Source organism: Acartia tonsa, chromosome 11, assembly GCF_053477335.1.
Source record: "Acartia tonsa isolate MP-2025a chromosome 11, ASM5347733v1, whole genome shotgun sequence".
Lineage (NCBI taxonomy): Eukaryota > Metazoa > Arthropoda > Copepoda > Calanoida > Acartiidae > Acartia > Acartia tonsa.
The window spans coordinates 14,227,645-14,245,333 of record NC_137270.1 but is presented as its reverse complement, the minus strand read 5'-3'; the positions used below and the strand labels follow the sequence as shown (position 1 = coordinate 14,245,333).

At 32.2% G+C, this 17,689-nt stretch overlaps 2 protein-coding genes across 2 annotated transcripts; one reads left to right on the top strand and one right to left on the bottom strand.

Moving 5' to 3' along the window:
• The first annotated feature begins 8,904 nt into the window (after positions 1-8,904).
• On the top strand, positions 8,905-10,914 carry LOC145331590 (uncharacterized). The gene is made up of 2 exons (XM_080176337.1): positions 8,905-10,696; positions 10,803-10,914. The coding sequence occupies exon 1, from the start codon at positions 9,057-9,059 to the stop codon at positions 9,642-9,644; it is 588 nt and encodes a 195-aa protein (XP_080032463.1). The 5' UTR covers positions 8,905-9,056; the 3' UTR covers positions 9,645-10,696; positions 10,803-10,914.
• A 1,102-nt stretch (positions 10,915-12,016) lies between these two features.
• LOC145331135 (uncharacterized) lies at positions 12,017-13,374 on the bottom strand. Its single transcript, XM_080175762.1, has 3 exons — positions 12,886-13,374; positions 12,606-12,680; positions 12,017-12,262 (listed from the first exon to the last, which is right to left on the bottom strand). Exons 1-3 carry the CDS (start codon positions 12,922-12,924, stop codon positions 12,017-12,019), a joined length of 360 nt encoding a protein of 119 aa, XP_080031888.1. The 5' UTR covers positions 12,925-13,374.
• Positions 13,375-17,689: the final 4,315 nt, after the last annotated feature.

Below are 17,689 nucleotides of genomic sequence, written 5' to 3'. Positions count from 1 at the left end.
GAAGCCGGAACTGGTAGCCGTGGAGCTGCCATATTTTGCTGGAGCCGTAATTTTCGTTAAAAACGGCTCCGGGTTAGCTAAAAAAACAAATTTTTAATTAATTTAAAATTGAACTTTTAAAACCTTAAAAGTCAAAAATAGACTTGGCAAAATAAATACGTTTTTCTTGATTTTAGGTCGGAGCTAAATTCGGAGCCGCACCTTAATCAAACGGCTTCGCAACGCTGGTTTTAAGGCTTAAAGCAGAAAAATAAGTATTTTTAAAAAAACATTTTTTCAACATTTTGTCTGTTGTTCACTTGTATGGACCTGACATTTTAATAATCCCAGAAACTTGAAATTTTGCCTTACTTGTTCTCAGCTGATTTTCAAAGACACACAATTAGACAGGGTCCTTGCCTTGTAGGGAAAGTTACTAATAGCTCTTGCCCCCTCTTTTATATTACTATAATCTGTAGACCGAAGGAATATAAATTGAGATGAGTGAATGAGGGTAGGTAACAAGAAATAAAGGTGCCTTACAAAACCGCAGACATGAAAATTAAAATTTGACCCTTTTTTTGTTAGTAGCGTAGCATTTCTAAAACTCGGACGTGGGGGCATTGTACTGTAAATTATACTGTTAGGGTAGTCAATGCTTTAGAAACGTTTTTTGGCAAATTTTATTTGTTGGTACAAACTTTTAAACCAACAATTTTAAAATACAGAAGAAGCATATCGTTTTCCATGATTGGGAGTCGTAAGCGTCAACTAAATTTGCCTATACAGTATGATTTAGAATGTCCCATCCCTTCCCACAAAGGGGGAGGTAGGTTTTGCTAAAATTCCGAATAGGTGTGAGTTTTAAGGTTTAAAACAGTAGTAGAACGATAATATTCACTAAACATAAATATATAATTTTTGTTTGTCTATGGTTCTATTTAATAAGGAATACACATATTTAGTGAATATTATCATTCTACTACTGTTTTTAAGCCTAAAAACACACACCTTTACGGAATTTTAGCACAACCTACCTCCCCCTTTGCCATTCAACAGACCTTTAAACAAATACTTGAAGCAGAGAAACTGATTCTTTATACTAAATACCAGTTGAGCTCTGATAACCCCTCCACTCTTATCTTAAAGAAATAAAATTATAAATGGTAGTTTTTTTTTCTCTTCCTACCTATAACTAACCCAAACCTTGCGGGGCCAATATAACCTGATCTATAGTGAGAAACAAACAAACGAAAAATTATTTTCAATTTATTTCAAAATAAAGGGGGAGGGTCATCAATGCCCCTCACCAATACTAATAATTTATGACTGCTTTCATTTCTAATTTTAATTATGGATAAAATCATCTTTGTTAAATTAGCTAAACTTTAATTTAAATTTTATTTGAAAAACTGGCACACTTAATAAGAAGAGTTACGGGACTCTTGAGATTGAAGATATCATTTTAAAAGCCATATATCTGCAAAAGAATAACATTATCATATTAAGCTACTTTTAGCTGAAATTTTAAGGTGACATTATCCTATTTAACAAGTAGAGAACCCGGCAAAGGAGTGTAGTAGCGGAAATTAATGTAAATATCTTGGAAAAGGATCCTTACACTCCATTAGCTTTTCTAATCATCACTAAAACTCCACTCCGCACTTCCATCCATTCATCTTAACAAGAACAATTAAGTTTAATACAGGCATAATTAGTCTTTAAAATGTCCAAATAAGATAATTTTAAAGAGTTTACTATGTTGATGGAAAATCAAAGCAAAGAAACCCATTCCTTATAATGAAGTCTTAATCAGTATGTAATATTTAATCAATTTTGCAACATATTTACATACAGTTTAGGTTTAGACTTACATTTTTTATTCTGCTTTCACATCCTACAAGTATTTTGTCAACCTTGTTGATTAGATTAATAGCCTAAAACCATTACATTACTGGTATTGAGCTAACCTTAAACCTGTTCTACCGTAGGAGTCTAGAGCTTTAAAAAAAGGTCATTGTTAATTTGGTTGTTTAGATTAATAGCCTAAAACCAGTACATTACCGGCATTGAGGTAACCTATAATAAAGCAAATCGTGCTGATGAAAATGTTTTTTTTTTGTTTTTTTTTCATATCTAGACCGGCAACCCTATCATTAAGTATCAAACCCTTTACTTATGTCTAAAATACACAAATTAGAGCTTTAAAGCTTATTAAGATTTATAAAATATTACTTGATCATTTTTGATTTTATCTTGAAGGTTACAATTGTATTAATCGACCACTTTAAAATTTAATCGTATTATTATTATTAAGTGATTATAATGAAGCGTTGCTGCAAAAAGAATGTAAAGAAATTTAACTTCCCTCTCGACTTACTAATGATTCAACTCTTCTAATCTTAAACTAAAACTCTTCAAGTTTTATAAAACTCATCTCATATGGCAAAAACAAAATATTTAATTTTGTAGTATTTTTTACATAAAAGCTTCTTTTAATTATTTTAATTTGAAGAAATTAAATCGTAGATAACTAAATCTTTTAAATTTTTAAGATACTAATCACTTAAAATCCAATTAAAGTTAATTTTTTTGAGTATAAGAACAAAATAACAGGGTTATAAACCTTTGGACGTACCAATTTGATTTATATTCCTATGTCCACTCAATCCTTGATTTTGTTCATTATTTTGTTTCTTTTAAATGATAGGCGTGCAGTAGAGGGATGTATATAGGATGTGACAACAACCCTCTATTATAAAAATAGGGTAGGACTGCCTTTCTGTTTCTTTACCCCCACAAGACAAGCCTTGTTTAATTCCTGTGCACGCCACTGCTCTAAATATTTGTTACCTAGACCCTAGCTATCTTTCTAATTAAAAGATCAAAAGGTTCCAAATTGAGCTTATACTTACCTAATATCAGGGAGAGAGGAGACATTGCGCTGTTAATAATACTAGTCCTCAAAGTTTTATGATAACGTTTTCTTATTCGTTGGTCTAACAACTTTGTGGATTTTCATTGAATTTTGATTAGTTGATTAATTCAGTTGAGTATCCAAACGTTTCAACCAAAAATTATAATCTACATAAGGGATACTTTTGTACATCATCATTGGGGATTTATGGACCATTGTCTTATCCCTTTAGGTTCTTGCCTAATATATAGCTCACTACATACAGTCTTCTTACAATTTTGAATTCAGTTTTAGGGTTCGGTGGTTGTTATAAATATAGGTTTGATTAAATACAGCCTTCACTTACATTATTTCTCTTCTTATAGGGAAATTGAAAATAAGGGGGAATGGAGTATTTTTTCTCATTTGCTTTATTCACATATTTTTTTCTGTGATATCTTTTTAATTGGTAATTTTCAGCGTGGTGGAGCCGGGAGCCGTGGAGCCGCCATATTTTTCTGGAGCCGTTATTTTCGTTAAAAAACGACTCCGGCTCCGGGTAAGCCAAAATAAGAATTTTCTTATTGATTATAATTTGGTAACTCTGCTCTGTCGTGTGTAAATGCCCCTTTTAAGTTTTTCAAGTCCATTTTTATCAAAAATTTAACTTTTCAAACCTTCAAGAGTCTATAATAGACTTGGCAGAAAAAATATGGTGAGTTTTTCTTGATTTTAGGTCGGAGCCGGAGCCAAATCCGTAGTCGAAGCCGTTATCTTCACAGGCGGCTCCGCGTAGCCGGAGCCGCACGAAAATCAAACGGCCCCGCAACGCTGGTAATTTTTATTTCCCAAGAAACGTGTAACAAGTATATAAACACTTACTAGTAATACTTTGAGAAACTTTGCTACGAAACACAAGGATGACAACATTCATAAGTAGCAAAGTAAACGGTGAATAGACAAACAGACAAAGTAAGTTTAACGTACATGTTCGAATGTCATAAAATGAAAAGGAAAATATTTTATTAATTATAAAAAATTACCAGACCTTTATAAAAGATAAGAATTTATGTTTTTGAAGCTTAACCGACGGATAAAGTTAATTATATATTTACTAGTGGCTCTGCCCCTAGTATCTAGGGGATCTGTATTCTGTATTCAAAATAGAATGGCCATTCAAATAGCCTAAAACCATTCCAAGAAATAAATCTAAAACTATAGAGCCTAAAACCATCTCGGGACCTTAGTGAACCTTCCCCAAAAAGACGAACTTAATCTGTTCAGTAGTTATCGATTTCTTAAGCTTCAGACAAAGAAACCTTACTACTTTATTTAAAGGATATATACTGGATGCTCATTGATGCAAGGAATCTTCAATAAACATTTCTGACGTCTATCTTAAATAGAAGCAGAGAATTACATTTCTAGCGTTACAGACGGACGAACATACAAATTGAATTATGGAAAAGCTTTGCCCACTAAAAACTATCCACAGAATGTTCCTTTCAATTTTAATGGAGGAGGGAAAAAGAAAAGTGAGTGAAATGAAATGAAATGAACCAAATTCAGGAATCCAGGGATAGGTAATAAGGAATGAATTCAGAACAGAGGTGGATTCTTAAAAAACTTTTTGGCACACTGCCTCACGAAAATCAGTGAAAATTCCTCTAAAATTGCATTAAAAATCTACAAAAATTAAACAAAATCTTATGTTAATAACCCTTTTATTATTTTATTTAATTTTTGTAGATTTTTTATGCGTTTTTGGAGGATTTTTCACAAAATTTTTTAGCGAGCCTCACTATTTTTAGTGAGGCAGTGAGTTAAAATATTTTTTAAGAATTCACCTCTGGATGCCTCTAGTGAGCCGATTTTAAAAGCGGTTCGTCTAATATCAATCTTTAAATCAAAATAACAGTGGTGAGCAGACATATGTCTACTTGAAATCTATTTAATAGATCTTTGACGATGGAAATTTGAAACTCTCGGGTCAATATTTCTTTAATATTCCCCCTATTTTCTAACTGTCCAAAGACGTTTATAATAATTAGGGAAAGGGTTGAATTTGGACAGGAAACCTAAATATTAAAATCTTTTCTAAATTTTTACGATCCTGAAAGTTAATATTTACTGATATTTTCCAATAAATTTTTTCGTTTCGTCAAAATTTGGAAAAATAGCCAATATGGCTGTCTAGAAAAAACACGAAACCTCTACACCTAATATTTTCTCAGTGTTTTTTTTTACTTTTTATACAATTTTTTTTAAAAATTAAATATTGATGAGTTTTTTATTTTTATAGAATGAATTATAAAAAAAATAATATTGGTTGATTGGTTTTTGCGATATCAGAACTCAGAACCATATCAGTTTTACTTTTAAACAATTCAATAAATATGAAAACTTTAAAAATTAAATATTGATGAGTTTTTTTTATTTTTTTAGAATGAATTATAAAAAAATAATATTGGTTGATTGGTTTTTGCGATATCAGAACCATATCAGTTTTACTTGTAAACAATTCAATAAATATGAAAACTTAGATATAAAATTTGTATAATAGATAAGACTTTTAAATAATTTATTCTCCCCTTTCTTTATTCCAAAAATCTCGATTTTTCTTTCATTGTCATATCCTAGTATTTATTATGTGTATTTGTATTGTCGTGTGAGTATGTGAGAGGGTTGTAAAGGATAGATAAATTACCACCCCCCCCCCTCTCCCTCACATAGCTGTTAAGACTTAAGATTTTTTGTTTCAGGCTTTCAGCGTATCTACTCTATAATAATCCACCTTCCAAAGATCCAACACCCTACATTATCCAACCCTCCACCCTGCTTACTGTCTTCTACATTTCAACTCAACCATATATCAAACTTGCTAATATCATAAAGTGAAAGAAAAGTTAAAAAATAAACCACCAATAACCATTAAATAATGTATTAATCATTCTAACTCAAGTAATATGTACTAATTTATTATTTAACCTAACATACTAACAAAACAATAATCATAACTTTTTTTACTTTAATGAAATAAATAATCTAAATAAATAAATAAACTATGTTGACTTAAATAAAATGAAAATAAATATTTTTATTTTATTTGGATTGGAGTTAGTTTTGTAAATTGTAACGATTTGTCCTTGTTCTCTAAGGTCTCATATTTCCTGTATCATGAGTTGACCCTTAGCTTTATGCGGTCATAAATGTTCCCCCCCCCCCAAAAAAAAAACGCTTTTATCAATATACCTTGTATATTGGGGAATATTAACAAGGATTAAAACATCCATAAAAACTAGTACTGAAACTTTATGACAAACGGATACAGGAAGCAAATGCCTACATTACCAGAAATGAAAAAAGCTATCCGCTTTCTTACGGAGATTGACCAGCCCTAATTATAAAAAAGCTATTGTTCTGTAAGATTAAAACGATTTCTGAAACTGTATAACAAACGGATAATAACACTTAAATAGTTCAGAATAGTCGACAAATAGTCGACGGACAAACTGACCCTAATTATAGAAAATTATTGTTCTGTATGAAGATCTCATATTTCTCATGTGAGTTCAGTTAAGTTGACCCTTCCAGTTTCCCTTCCTTAATCAGGTGACATAAATTTTTCCTCCCCGCCCCCCCCCCCAAAAAAAAAATATTGTACAGCGATTAAGCGAAGATATGTTAATTTTATTTACCATAAAAACGAGATTCAGATTTCAATTTGAGATCCTTGGTAGAGAGATATTAACAGACATCCTATTATTTTATTTTTTGGTTTTCAATGATAACTATGACATATATAGAGTAGACAGAACAGAAAAAGAGTAGTTTTTATTGCAAATCAAATATAATTTTTTTCATTTGTTTTTTATCCGTGGAGATTAACAGACATCCTATTATTTTATTCTTTGGTTTTCAATGATAACTATGATATATAGACAGAACAGAAATGTACAATCGTTTGATTATTAAAACCAGTTTTTTTAGCCCCGAGGAGCCGTTTAACTATGAAAGAAATAGCTATCTGTCTTAAAGAACGAACGAATTAAAAAGTAAAAACTTTGTATATTTGTTTTATTCAAAAAGAGTAGGTTTTATTGCAATTAGAGTCTTCCAACTAATTCACTTACAATTTTGCTTCATATCCGTGTCATGTTATTTAGTTGACCCTTTTTAAAAAATTTAAATTTCCCTTCCTTGCGAAAGAATGTTTTTAAAACTTAAAACATATGAAATGATATTATCAGATATTATCATCAATCTATAATATAATTGGCCAAAAAGCCTTCATAAAGTGTTATAAAGAGAATATAGTATCACTGAAGATATCTATATTCCAACTTTCAATATGTAACTTTGAAGCAATTTTGTTTGTTTTCTACATTACCGAATACTTTGTGAAATCAATTCGTCTCAAATGTAACTTTTCTTAAAAATAGGTTTCTAAAACTTGAAATATAATTTTTAACTTTTCTTACCAATGAATGATGAAAGTATAAATTTAAGAACAATTTGAAATATTTACCCTCTAACGGCTAATTTATTTACTATAATTTCATCGTATTAAATCCAAATTTAATCTTGTTTCTCCCCCCCCCCCCATCCCAATTATTACCATACCATTACCAGGTTGGTTACGATATTATATATTTGTTTTTTATCCGTGGACCGTGTGACATGAAAGATTAAGCATCAAATCCTCCCCCCCTCCTCAAAGGGGAAATTAGCAGAATTCTTACATGTCTACCTAATAAAACATACATAAGTAGCGAAGCTCTAAAATTATGAATAATAAATAGACCATTTGGAACAATGTATGGTTGTCTTTTGAAGCATTAAGCTAATAGAAAAACGTTAAAACTTAAACAATTGAATTTACAATTACATAATCCTAAATTTGCCTAAACTTAAAATTGTTTATTAATTATTTCTTATCAGTTCAGCATTTTGATTATTATTTATTATTGTCAACTGTCCTATCCCCTCCTAATATTTATGTTTTTCCCCCTTTTTTTTTTGGGGGGGGGGGGAGCTAAACAGATATCCTATTACCTCCTAATATTTATTACATACAACACCAACCCCAATTTTAGGGGGTTACATGGAGAAAATGTTAAAAATTATGAGATTTTTACAAATTACACCTCTAAATATATAAAGATAGAATATAGATTATTATTATTGTCCACTGTCCTATCCCCTCCTAATATTTATGTTTTTCCCCCTTTTTTTTTGGGGGGGGGGGCGCGCATTACCACTCCGCCCATATTCATAATGAGCGGTGAAAATGGACAAAAAAATTGTAAAATACGTGATAAAACATTTATAACAATCTTTTTCTATATATAACAATATAGTGTATTTCCGTAAAAAGACTCGGACGGAGGGACGTATGGACATACCTTAATTATAGAGTAACAAGGATTCTTATAATTTCATTTTCACTATGTTTATATATATGAGAGGGGGGGGGGGGTCACGATTAATTTTTAACTTGGGGAGTGGGTAAGATTATAATTTATTATACTAGTGTAGTCTCACCCCTCCCCTATTTGAAGGTTGACCGTTACAACTTACGATACAAATATTGACCCCTCCCCCCCCCCCCCCCAAGAAATAAGTTAACAATTCAAAACATATGGAAAATAGGAATTAGCGAAGCTTTTCTATAATTTGTGTTGGTTATAAACGTCAGTTAGTATTACTATTTTATATAATTTATAGACAGAATACTTACTTTATAATTATACTTATGCATTTATGTTAATGTTCCCCCCCCCCCCCCCAAGAAACAAAACAAAACAAAACATATGGAAAATTCAAAATACTAGGAATTAGCGAAGCTTTTCTATAATTTGTGTTGGTTATAGACGTCAGTATGTTAGTATTTATATAATTTATAGACAGAATACTTACTTATAATTTTGATTATACTAATGCATTTATGTTAATGTTTTGCTTTAATGGATATTGTCATCCTTGTTAAAAATATTTCACACATCCCATTCCCTTCATATTTGAAGATATCTAGAATATTATAAATCTTAATAATTTCTTGGAAACCAACAACAAAGAAAAATTTGTAGGGGGTAATTAATGATTCCTTGAAATTTCATTTGCTTACAGACCTTTGAAGTGACAACATTTGAACATTTGTTTTATTTTTGCTATCGTTATTATGGCGGAACAAGGACAGAGAGTCAGAGTTGGGCGCAGGCGCAAGCCGGTAGCGATGGATGACTTGGTTCCTTACTTCCCCCGTACTCTTACCTGCACAGATCCAGAACCAAGTTTATACCCCGACCTGATGCCTGGATGGTACGCCCATTATCAGGTCCTACACAGATCTTTTAAAGATATATCTAACCTGCTTTACAGGTCGGGGTTTCAGAGTGTTCGTAATATGCAGGCGATCAGACTATTTAGTGAAGGAATTGGTATATACCAATTCCTTCACCAAGCCCTTCCATCTTCTCAGCGTACACGCGAAGAAAATGAACTTGTTCTGCAGCAAATGGAAGCCAAATGCAACGGTTACCGTGACGACGTTATCCAGGCGTTAGCTGTCTATGACCGTGCGATTAATTTAGATGGCACAGTAGATCTATCATCAGATGAAGACGAATATCCCGATATCTCCGGCGATGTAAATCCATCTTCCGATGATGACGATATTGACGCCATCCTGGAAGTTCTGGAACACGAAGGTGGCGCGAGCGAAGGTGAAGGTGATGACTCTGATGAGTCTGTGATCATTATGGATTGATCATTGATGTTGCGTTGAGTTGAGATCGCATTCCTGTGAATATTTAGTTAGATTCCACATAAATAACTTGACATATATATGCTATAATAATAAAACTATGAAAAATAATTTTCTTATTTTTATTTAATTTAATTTGTAATTGCGATGCTGCTCTATAATTTGAATTATAATTGAAGAAGTAAGCTCTGTTTGTCTGTAGCTAAGGATCTCGCTAACCACTGAACCTATATGGTTCTCCTTTACAGTACAGCTTCGTATAGGTCCTTAGATGGTTTTAGGCTAGAGAGACGTTTGATATAGTTAAAGTTTAGTTAGGTCGTTAATTAATATATGTTTACGAAATACTTATGTTTCTGCCGTGATTATTTGTGTACTTATTTTAACTTTGAATTGAAGACATAAATTTAAAATTATCAATAGCTATAGTATTAACTTTAACAAACAAAAACATTTAAAGTGCCACTAGAGGCCTCTAGGGGCGTAGCCGCTAGTAAACTTATAAAGAAGTAAGCTCTGTTTGTCTGTAGCTAAGGATCTCGCTAACCACTGAACCTATATGGTTCTCCTTTACAGTACAGCTTCGTATAGGTCCTTAGATGGTTTTAGGCTAGAGAGACGTTTGATATAGTTAAAGTTTAGTTAGGTCGTTAATTAATATATGTTTACGAAATACTTATGTTTCTGCCGTGATTATTTGTGTACTTATTTTAACTTTGAATTGAAGACATAAATTTAAAATTATCAATAGCTATAGTATTAACTTTAACAAACAAAAACATTTAAAGTGCCACTAGAGGCCTCTAGGGGCGTAGCCGCTAGTAAACTTATAAAGAAGTAAGCTCTGTTTGTCTGTAGCTAAGGATCTCGCTAACCACTGAACCTATATGGTTCTCCTTTACAGTACAGCTTCGTATAGGTCCTTAGATGGTTTTAGGCTATTTTTCTGCCCTTTCATATCCCTTCGAATATAGAGCCTCTAAATGCTAGGGGCGCAGCCGTTTGTATCCAAGGAAGAGAGACGTTTGATATAGTTATTTGATATACTTAGGTAGGTAGGTAGGTAGGTTCGAATATAGAGCCTCTAAATGCTAGGGGCGCAGCCGTTTGTATCCAAGGAAGAGAGACGTTTGATATAGTTATTTGATAAAACTTAGGTAGGTTAGGTAAGCGTTCCACGTATTTAAAATTATCAATAGCTATTTCTTGCATCGTTAACGAATAAAAGCTAACTATCTCGGACGAAAAATCAACATGTTTAAAATGGACGTACGGACATTCTGGTAATGATTATAGAGTTGCTACGCTTTCTAAATCGGACGGACCGACCATAAGAATGAATAAAAAAGTGTATTATTTCGAGTTTCTTATCACATTTATTTTTATCACGAATATGAATATGAAATGAAATGAATGAAATACAAAATGAAAATGAAACAATGAAATTGAAAAACGAAAAAAAAACAGACAGACAGACAGACAGACAGACATATTTACATTTAGAAATATAAAGTAGATTTGCTACTAAAAAATGAAAATGAAACAATGAAATTGAAAAAAAAATTAAATGAAAATATTAAAACTAAAGAAAAGGGGTAGTTTCACGAAATGCATTTGAACTTAATTTAGTGAACCGCATATTTTATCCTGGTTAAATGGGTAAACTACATTTATATGGCATATATTTGAAATGAATTCAATTTTCTACCACGTAGTTTTTAAAATATCAAGACCTTAAAATTGTCTTTTTTGTGATATATGCAATTTAAAAAGACGATTTTCAAGTCTTGACATTTTAAAAACTATGTGGTAGAAAATTGAAATTTTTTCAAATATATGCCATATAAATGTAGTTTAACCATTTAACCAGGATAAAATATGCGGTTCACTAAATTAAGTTTAAATGCATTTCGTGAAACTACCCCTTTAAAAAATCTGCAAATTTAGTAAATAAAGTATAAATATATCAAAAATAGTATATACAAAATTTGAAAATACAAAATAGATTTTTACAATTTTTATCCCCCCCCCCACCAATAAAAATAACCGCGGGCGCTCGGCCCCCTAGCCATATAACCTAACCTAGCCTAACCTAATCCAGTCATTTAGTCGGGGGGGGGGGGGGGAGGGGGGTATAAATTTGAGAAAAGCCTAACCTAATCCAGTCATTTAGTCAGGGGGGGGGGGGGGGGGGGGATAACACCACAAAATAGAAAAATAGTTAAATAGTATATACAAATTGAAATAATATTGCAAAATTAACAATAATCAATTTGAATTCTATTATGAAATAATATTACAAAATTATAAATATTAATTTAAATAGAATTCAAATTGATTATTGTTGATATTGACTGTTGCGTGCGCACCTATAGTTAAATTAAAAATAGCCGGTACGACACGCTCACGACGCTCACGAGGTTCTTGCTGTGGGGGGGGCTGTTGGGGGGGCTCTTGGGGGGGCTCTTGGGGGGGCTCTTGGGGGGGGTTTGGAATGGCGTCTGGTTGTTGTGGGGGGTCCGGCTGTTGTTGCGGGGGCTGTGGTGCTTGATGGGGAGCCGGGCCCGGAGCAACACCAACATTATTATGGTTCCCCATCTGGTAAACCTGTTGAGCATGACCTTAATAAATTAAATCAAAATTAAAATTAAAATCTCTCAGGAGGGTGGTCGATAGATCGATGTACATCCCCAGTGATTTTCCCTTCTGTAGATTACAATTAGTTCCATAAAAGCCAAAAAAAATACATTTTAATTAAAGAGCCAAAAAAAATACATTTTAATTAAAGATCCAGCTTAGATTTTTTGACGCATTTTTTTGGAGCTTCTCTTTTATGCATGTTTTCATCCTTGTTTTATAATAATCATGTAAGCAATTCTGTATGATATTTACTATTAATTTAAATGGTTAATTTTTCAAAATCATAAAATATCTCAACGCAGGAGTCCCAATTATATATAATACCTTGTCCTCTTGGAGCATTACGGCGTCCTCGACGATTCCCATCAGGCTGGGGTTCAACAGGAACGGCAGCCACACCTTAATGAATTAAATCTTATTTATTATTTCAAAGTAAGGGGACTGGACAAACGCAGGAGTCCCAAACGTCGGAGTGGACAAACGCAGGAGTGTTAAATTAAAATATTAATTTTAAGTATTTCTGTACAGGTTAGGTTAGGTTAATATGTACAAGATATATAAGACTTGGAATAGGTAATAATAAAAATATGATTATATATAATACCTTGTCCTCTTGGTTGAACAACCCGTCCATGGCCATCATCAACAGCAACAGGAGGAACAGCTGCCACACCTTAATAAATTAAATCTTATTTATTATTTCAAAGTCCCAAACGTCGGAGTGGACAAACGCAGGAGTCCCAAACGTCGGAGTGGACAAACGCAGGAGTCCCAAACGTCGGAGTGGACAAACGCAGGAGTGTTAAAGTATTACAACAGCCACACCTTAATGAATTAAATCTTATACACTAAATAAATTTATTAACTTAGTCCTATAGTTTATACAAACGGACAGTTTAACTTTAAAAAAGTTTAAACTTTACTACAGTAATATAATTAAACTAAAGAGTAGCTATACTTAAAACAACGATGACAACATCCATAAAAGCGAAGCACTGAAACGGTAGGACAAACGGACATTAACACTTGTATAGTGTCTGAAGTGAATAATTTAAATATAAAGTATAAGAGTCGAAGCAAAATTGTAAGTAAATTTATTGGAAAACTGCTTCATACAGGATAACCTATAATGTTTATGGTTATACTTACATTTCTAGGACTTAATTATAGAGTTGCTTGCTTCGCTTATAATATTATTCTTTGTTGTCCAAGGAATCAATATACCAAAAACCAGATCAAACGGATAATTAGATCACATAAAATTTTGTTGTTATAAAAGTAGAAAAATCAACATGTTTAAAAGGGATTTACGGACATTCTGGTAATGATTATAGAGTTGCTTCGCTTTCTAAATCGTACGTAACTACATCATGCAAAGTTTGAAAGTGATAGGACAATTCTAACATGCCTAAAATTAACGAATAAAAGCTAACTATCTCGGACGAAAAATCAACATGTTTAAAATGGACGTACGGACATTCTGGTAATGATTATAGAGTTGCTACGCTTTCTAAATCGGACGGACCGACCATAATTATAGAAAAGCTTCGCTTTTAAAAAGGTAAATTAAAAGGTAAAAAGGAGAACCCGATCGGTTCATCGGTTAGCGAGATCCTTTGTATAAAGATTATTTATTCATTATATTACACTTGGAATAACTAAAAATAAATAGAATTCAATATATATTATACCTGGGTCAAGTCGTTGACGTCGTTCAAGTATTCGCTGGCTCCTTCGTTTCGTGCTGCTGGGTCTAGATTTCATTATTCGTTCGGATATTTATACTGAAATAAATTATTAAGGTAATAAATAATAATTTAATAATTAGTATTTTTCATAATGCAAATGCAGATATAATTAATTTCAATTTCAATTCAATTTCAAAACGTTCACAATATACGTATAAAAACACTGCAAAATCAAATATTAAAAAATAATTAACTTTATAAGTTTATTTTATGCGTATATAAAAACTAATTACGCATTAAAAGAAAGAGAAAGGCGGTCAAAAGGTAGAGAAAGCCATTAAAATAAAGGGGTTGTATGCAAAAATGTAATTTCCTCATTACCTTCCGATAAGCCGCTGAAATTTATTTTGCCTTTTCTCGGCAGTTTTCGGCGGTTGCGCCGCCGTTTCTTCTCCCCTTAGTATCCAAGTAACTTGAAGTTGGCTGGCCCATCTCTCGTTCGTCGCCAACCTACAATTTAACTTTAAATTACAAATTTGTAAAATGTAAATTATCTTTATAAACCAACCTAATGCCGTAAAATCAATCTTCGAATAAACCAACCTAATGCCGTAAAATCAATCTTCGATATTTATTATTTAGAAAATGTTAAGATTTTTAATTTGTTAATACTAATAGTCTAATAGCATGAAAAAATTTTATCTTTACATACCCTTTAAAATAAGTGGCATCCGCATTTAGAGCCTAGAGGTCAATATCATCAAACATATATGGGTGGGGGAAAAGGGTTTTACATGTAAGTAACAGTTAACACCTTTATAGTCCCCCCCCCCCCAAATAAAGGGAAGGGCAATGGGCTGTTTATTTTACACTAGTCTCCCCCCCCTCCCCTATTTAAGAAGGGTTGCTATATGAAAAGAAAGGGTTGAACTTGATTTTGAATATAACCCCCCCCCCCCCCAAAAAAAATACAAAGAATAATCCCTTTATTTATTTAAATTTTCCTTTATAAAAATTTTCCATAATATATATATGACACCTTTATTATAACCCCCCCCCCCAAAAAAAAATACAAAGAATAATGAATAATCCCTTTATTTATTTAAATTTTCCTTTATAAAAATTTTCCACTAATGCTGGGTGACGGGAGAGAGTTTTTTTTTTAACTTTTAAGAAAGGTTTATATATATGACACCTTTATAAATTATAACCTTATATTATAATGGCCGATAAATTGATGTACACTCCCAATGATGATGCACAAAATTACCCCTTTTGTAAATAACAATTAATAGTTGAAACGTTTTTACACTCAACTTAATGAAGCAACCAAGTCCCAAAATTCCCCAAAATTGTTGAGCAAACCAAAAAGAAAACGTTGGTATAAAACTTTGTTTTTAAAAGATATGAAATGATACAGATATTCATCATATCATTATCATCAATCTATTCTATAATTGGCCAAAAAGCCTTCATAAAGTGACATCAAAGCTGACAATAAAAATGGTAATCCTTGAATGTTATGTAACTTCCAATATGTAACTATGAAGCAATTTTGTTTGTCTACATTACCGAATACTTTTTTAATTCTATTCATCTCAAATGTAACTTTTCTTAAAAATAGGTTTCTAAAACTTGAAATATAATTTTTAACTTTTCTTACCAATGAATGATGAAACTTAAGTATAAATTGAAAAACAATTTGAAATATCCAGCCTCTAACGGCTAATTTATTTACTAAAATTTCATCGTATTAAATCCAAATTAAATCTTGTTGGTTCCCCCCCCCCCCTCCTCCTAACCATTACGTTATGATGGGTGGAGAAAAAAAGATTACATATAATTATATTCAAATAAGAAGTGTTGAAAAAGGGGGGTGGGGCAGGTTTCAAATAATCTTTAATCTTTTAATCTTTAATCTTTTACGGAGGGTAAATTAAGTGTTAAATTACCCCTTCTGCAGATTAAGCATCAAATCCTCCCCCCTCCTCAAGGGGAAATTAGGAGAATTCTTAGTCTTACATGTCATATAAATATTTTCCAACACATCCCATGATTTCCCTCGTACTTCGTAGTAATTGGATACGGATTATAGTTATACCCCCCCCCCCCCCACACTTTCTTTTATGTGTGTTTATTTTATCCCTTACTATTCCAAAAAATAAAATTATGGGTGGAGTTACTGTTAAGTTGTTAACCCTTTTCTTCCCCCAATCATCCAATGTAAGCGGTAACCTGGCCATTTTCACCACCTTAGGCTTAAAGTCATAAAGTCATAATTAATATTAATCTTTTTATTTTAGTTTTAGTTCAGTTACAACATCGTTAGAGAATGGCTGAGCCTGACTCTAATAAAGTTATAGGTGACGATGATGACAACATGTCCGATGTTTCGGATGTTATTAATATTGACAGTGAGGTTGTCCAAGCTATGCCTGACTCTTCAGTTACGCGTACTCGTAGTTTGCGTGAACGTAAGACGATCGACGATGCAAGCATACCCGATATTTTGGATGAGGTTGACCTTGATATGTTGGAGGAAAAGGAGGGTTTGGGGTCCCCCCCAAAAAAAATAACCCCCAGTGATAACATTAGGTAATAATAATATTTTCATTTTATATTTAATAATGTTATAAAAAAACTAAAAGGGGTAGTTTCACGAAGTTTATTTATTAAGCTCAAATGCATTTCGTGAAACTACCCCTTATAAAATTAGTGGGTTTCGTCGTATTTTTACTTTTTATTTACTATTAAGCTCAAATGCATACCCCTAATAAAATTATAATAAATGGGATTATGAAAAGTAGTGGGTTCCTTTGTATTTTTACAGTAACTTTTTATCTTAGGGTAGGTAAATGTTATTTATTTATTTAATTTTCAGTTGCACTCCAGGGTCGGTAATGTTGGAGGAAAAGGAGGGGTTGGGGACCCCCACAAAAAAAATAACCCCCAGTGATAACATTAGGTAATAATAATATTTTCATTTTATATTTAATAATGTTATAAAAAAACTAAAAGGGATAGTTTCACGAAGTGCATCTACCCATGCTAAAAAAAGTATAGAAATGGGATTTTTACAGTAACTTTTTATTTATTAAGCTCAAATGCATTTCGTGAAACTACCCCTTATAAAATTAGTGGGTTTCGTCGTATTTTTACTTTTTATTTACTATTAAGCTCAAATGCATACCCCTAATAAAATTATAATAAATGGGATTATGAAAAGTAGTGGGTTCCTTTGTATTTTTACAGTAACTTTTTATCTTAGGGTAGGTAAATGTTAAAAAAATATCCTTACTTACTTTTGGTCAGGTTAGGTTGGGTCGCATTGAGTAATCCATCCTCCGGGGCGAATTCCTTCCATGTTCAGCAACTCTCGGTGCTCTACACACCAAGAGAGGCCATTTTTTTTTAGAATATAATCCCAAATTTGGTAAATTTGGTGGGTTCTAAAAAGAACCAGAGAAATTGAAAATTTATTTATTTATTTAATTTCAGTTGCACTCCAGTCACTTCAAAAATAGCTGATCCACAACGGAAGCGCATAATAACAAAGTTGTGTTCACCTCCAAGGGTCAAGAAAAGAAGAAAAGAGTCTTCTCCCCAATCGAGGTAAAAAAAACAAGTAGCCAAATAATTTTTTTTTTATTTTGTCCAGAGGGCAAGGGAAAAATAATATTAATTAATAATTAAAATAATAGGCTATTTTTTTAAGGTCAA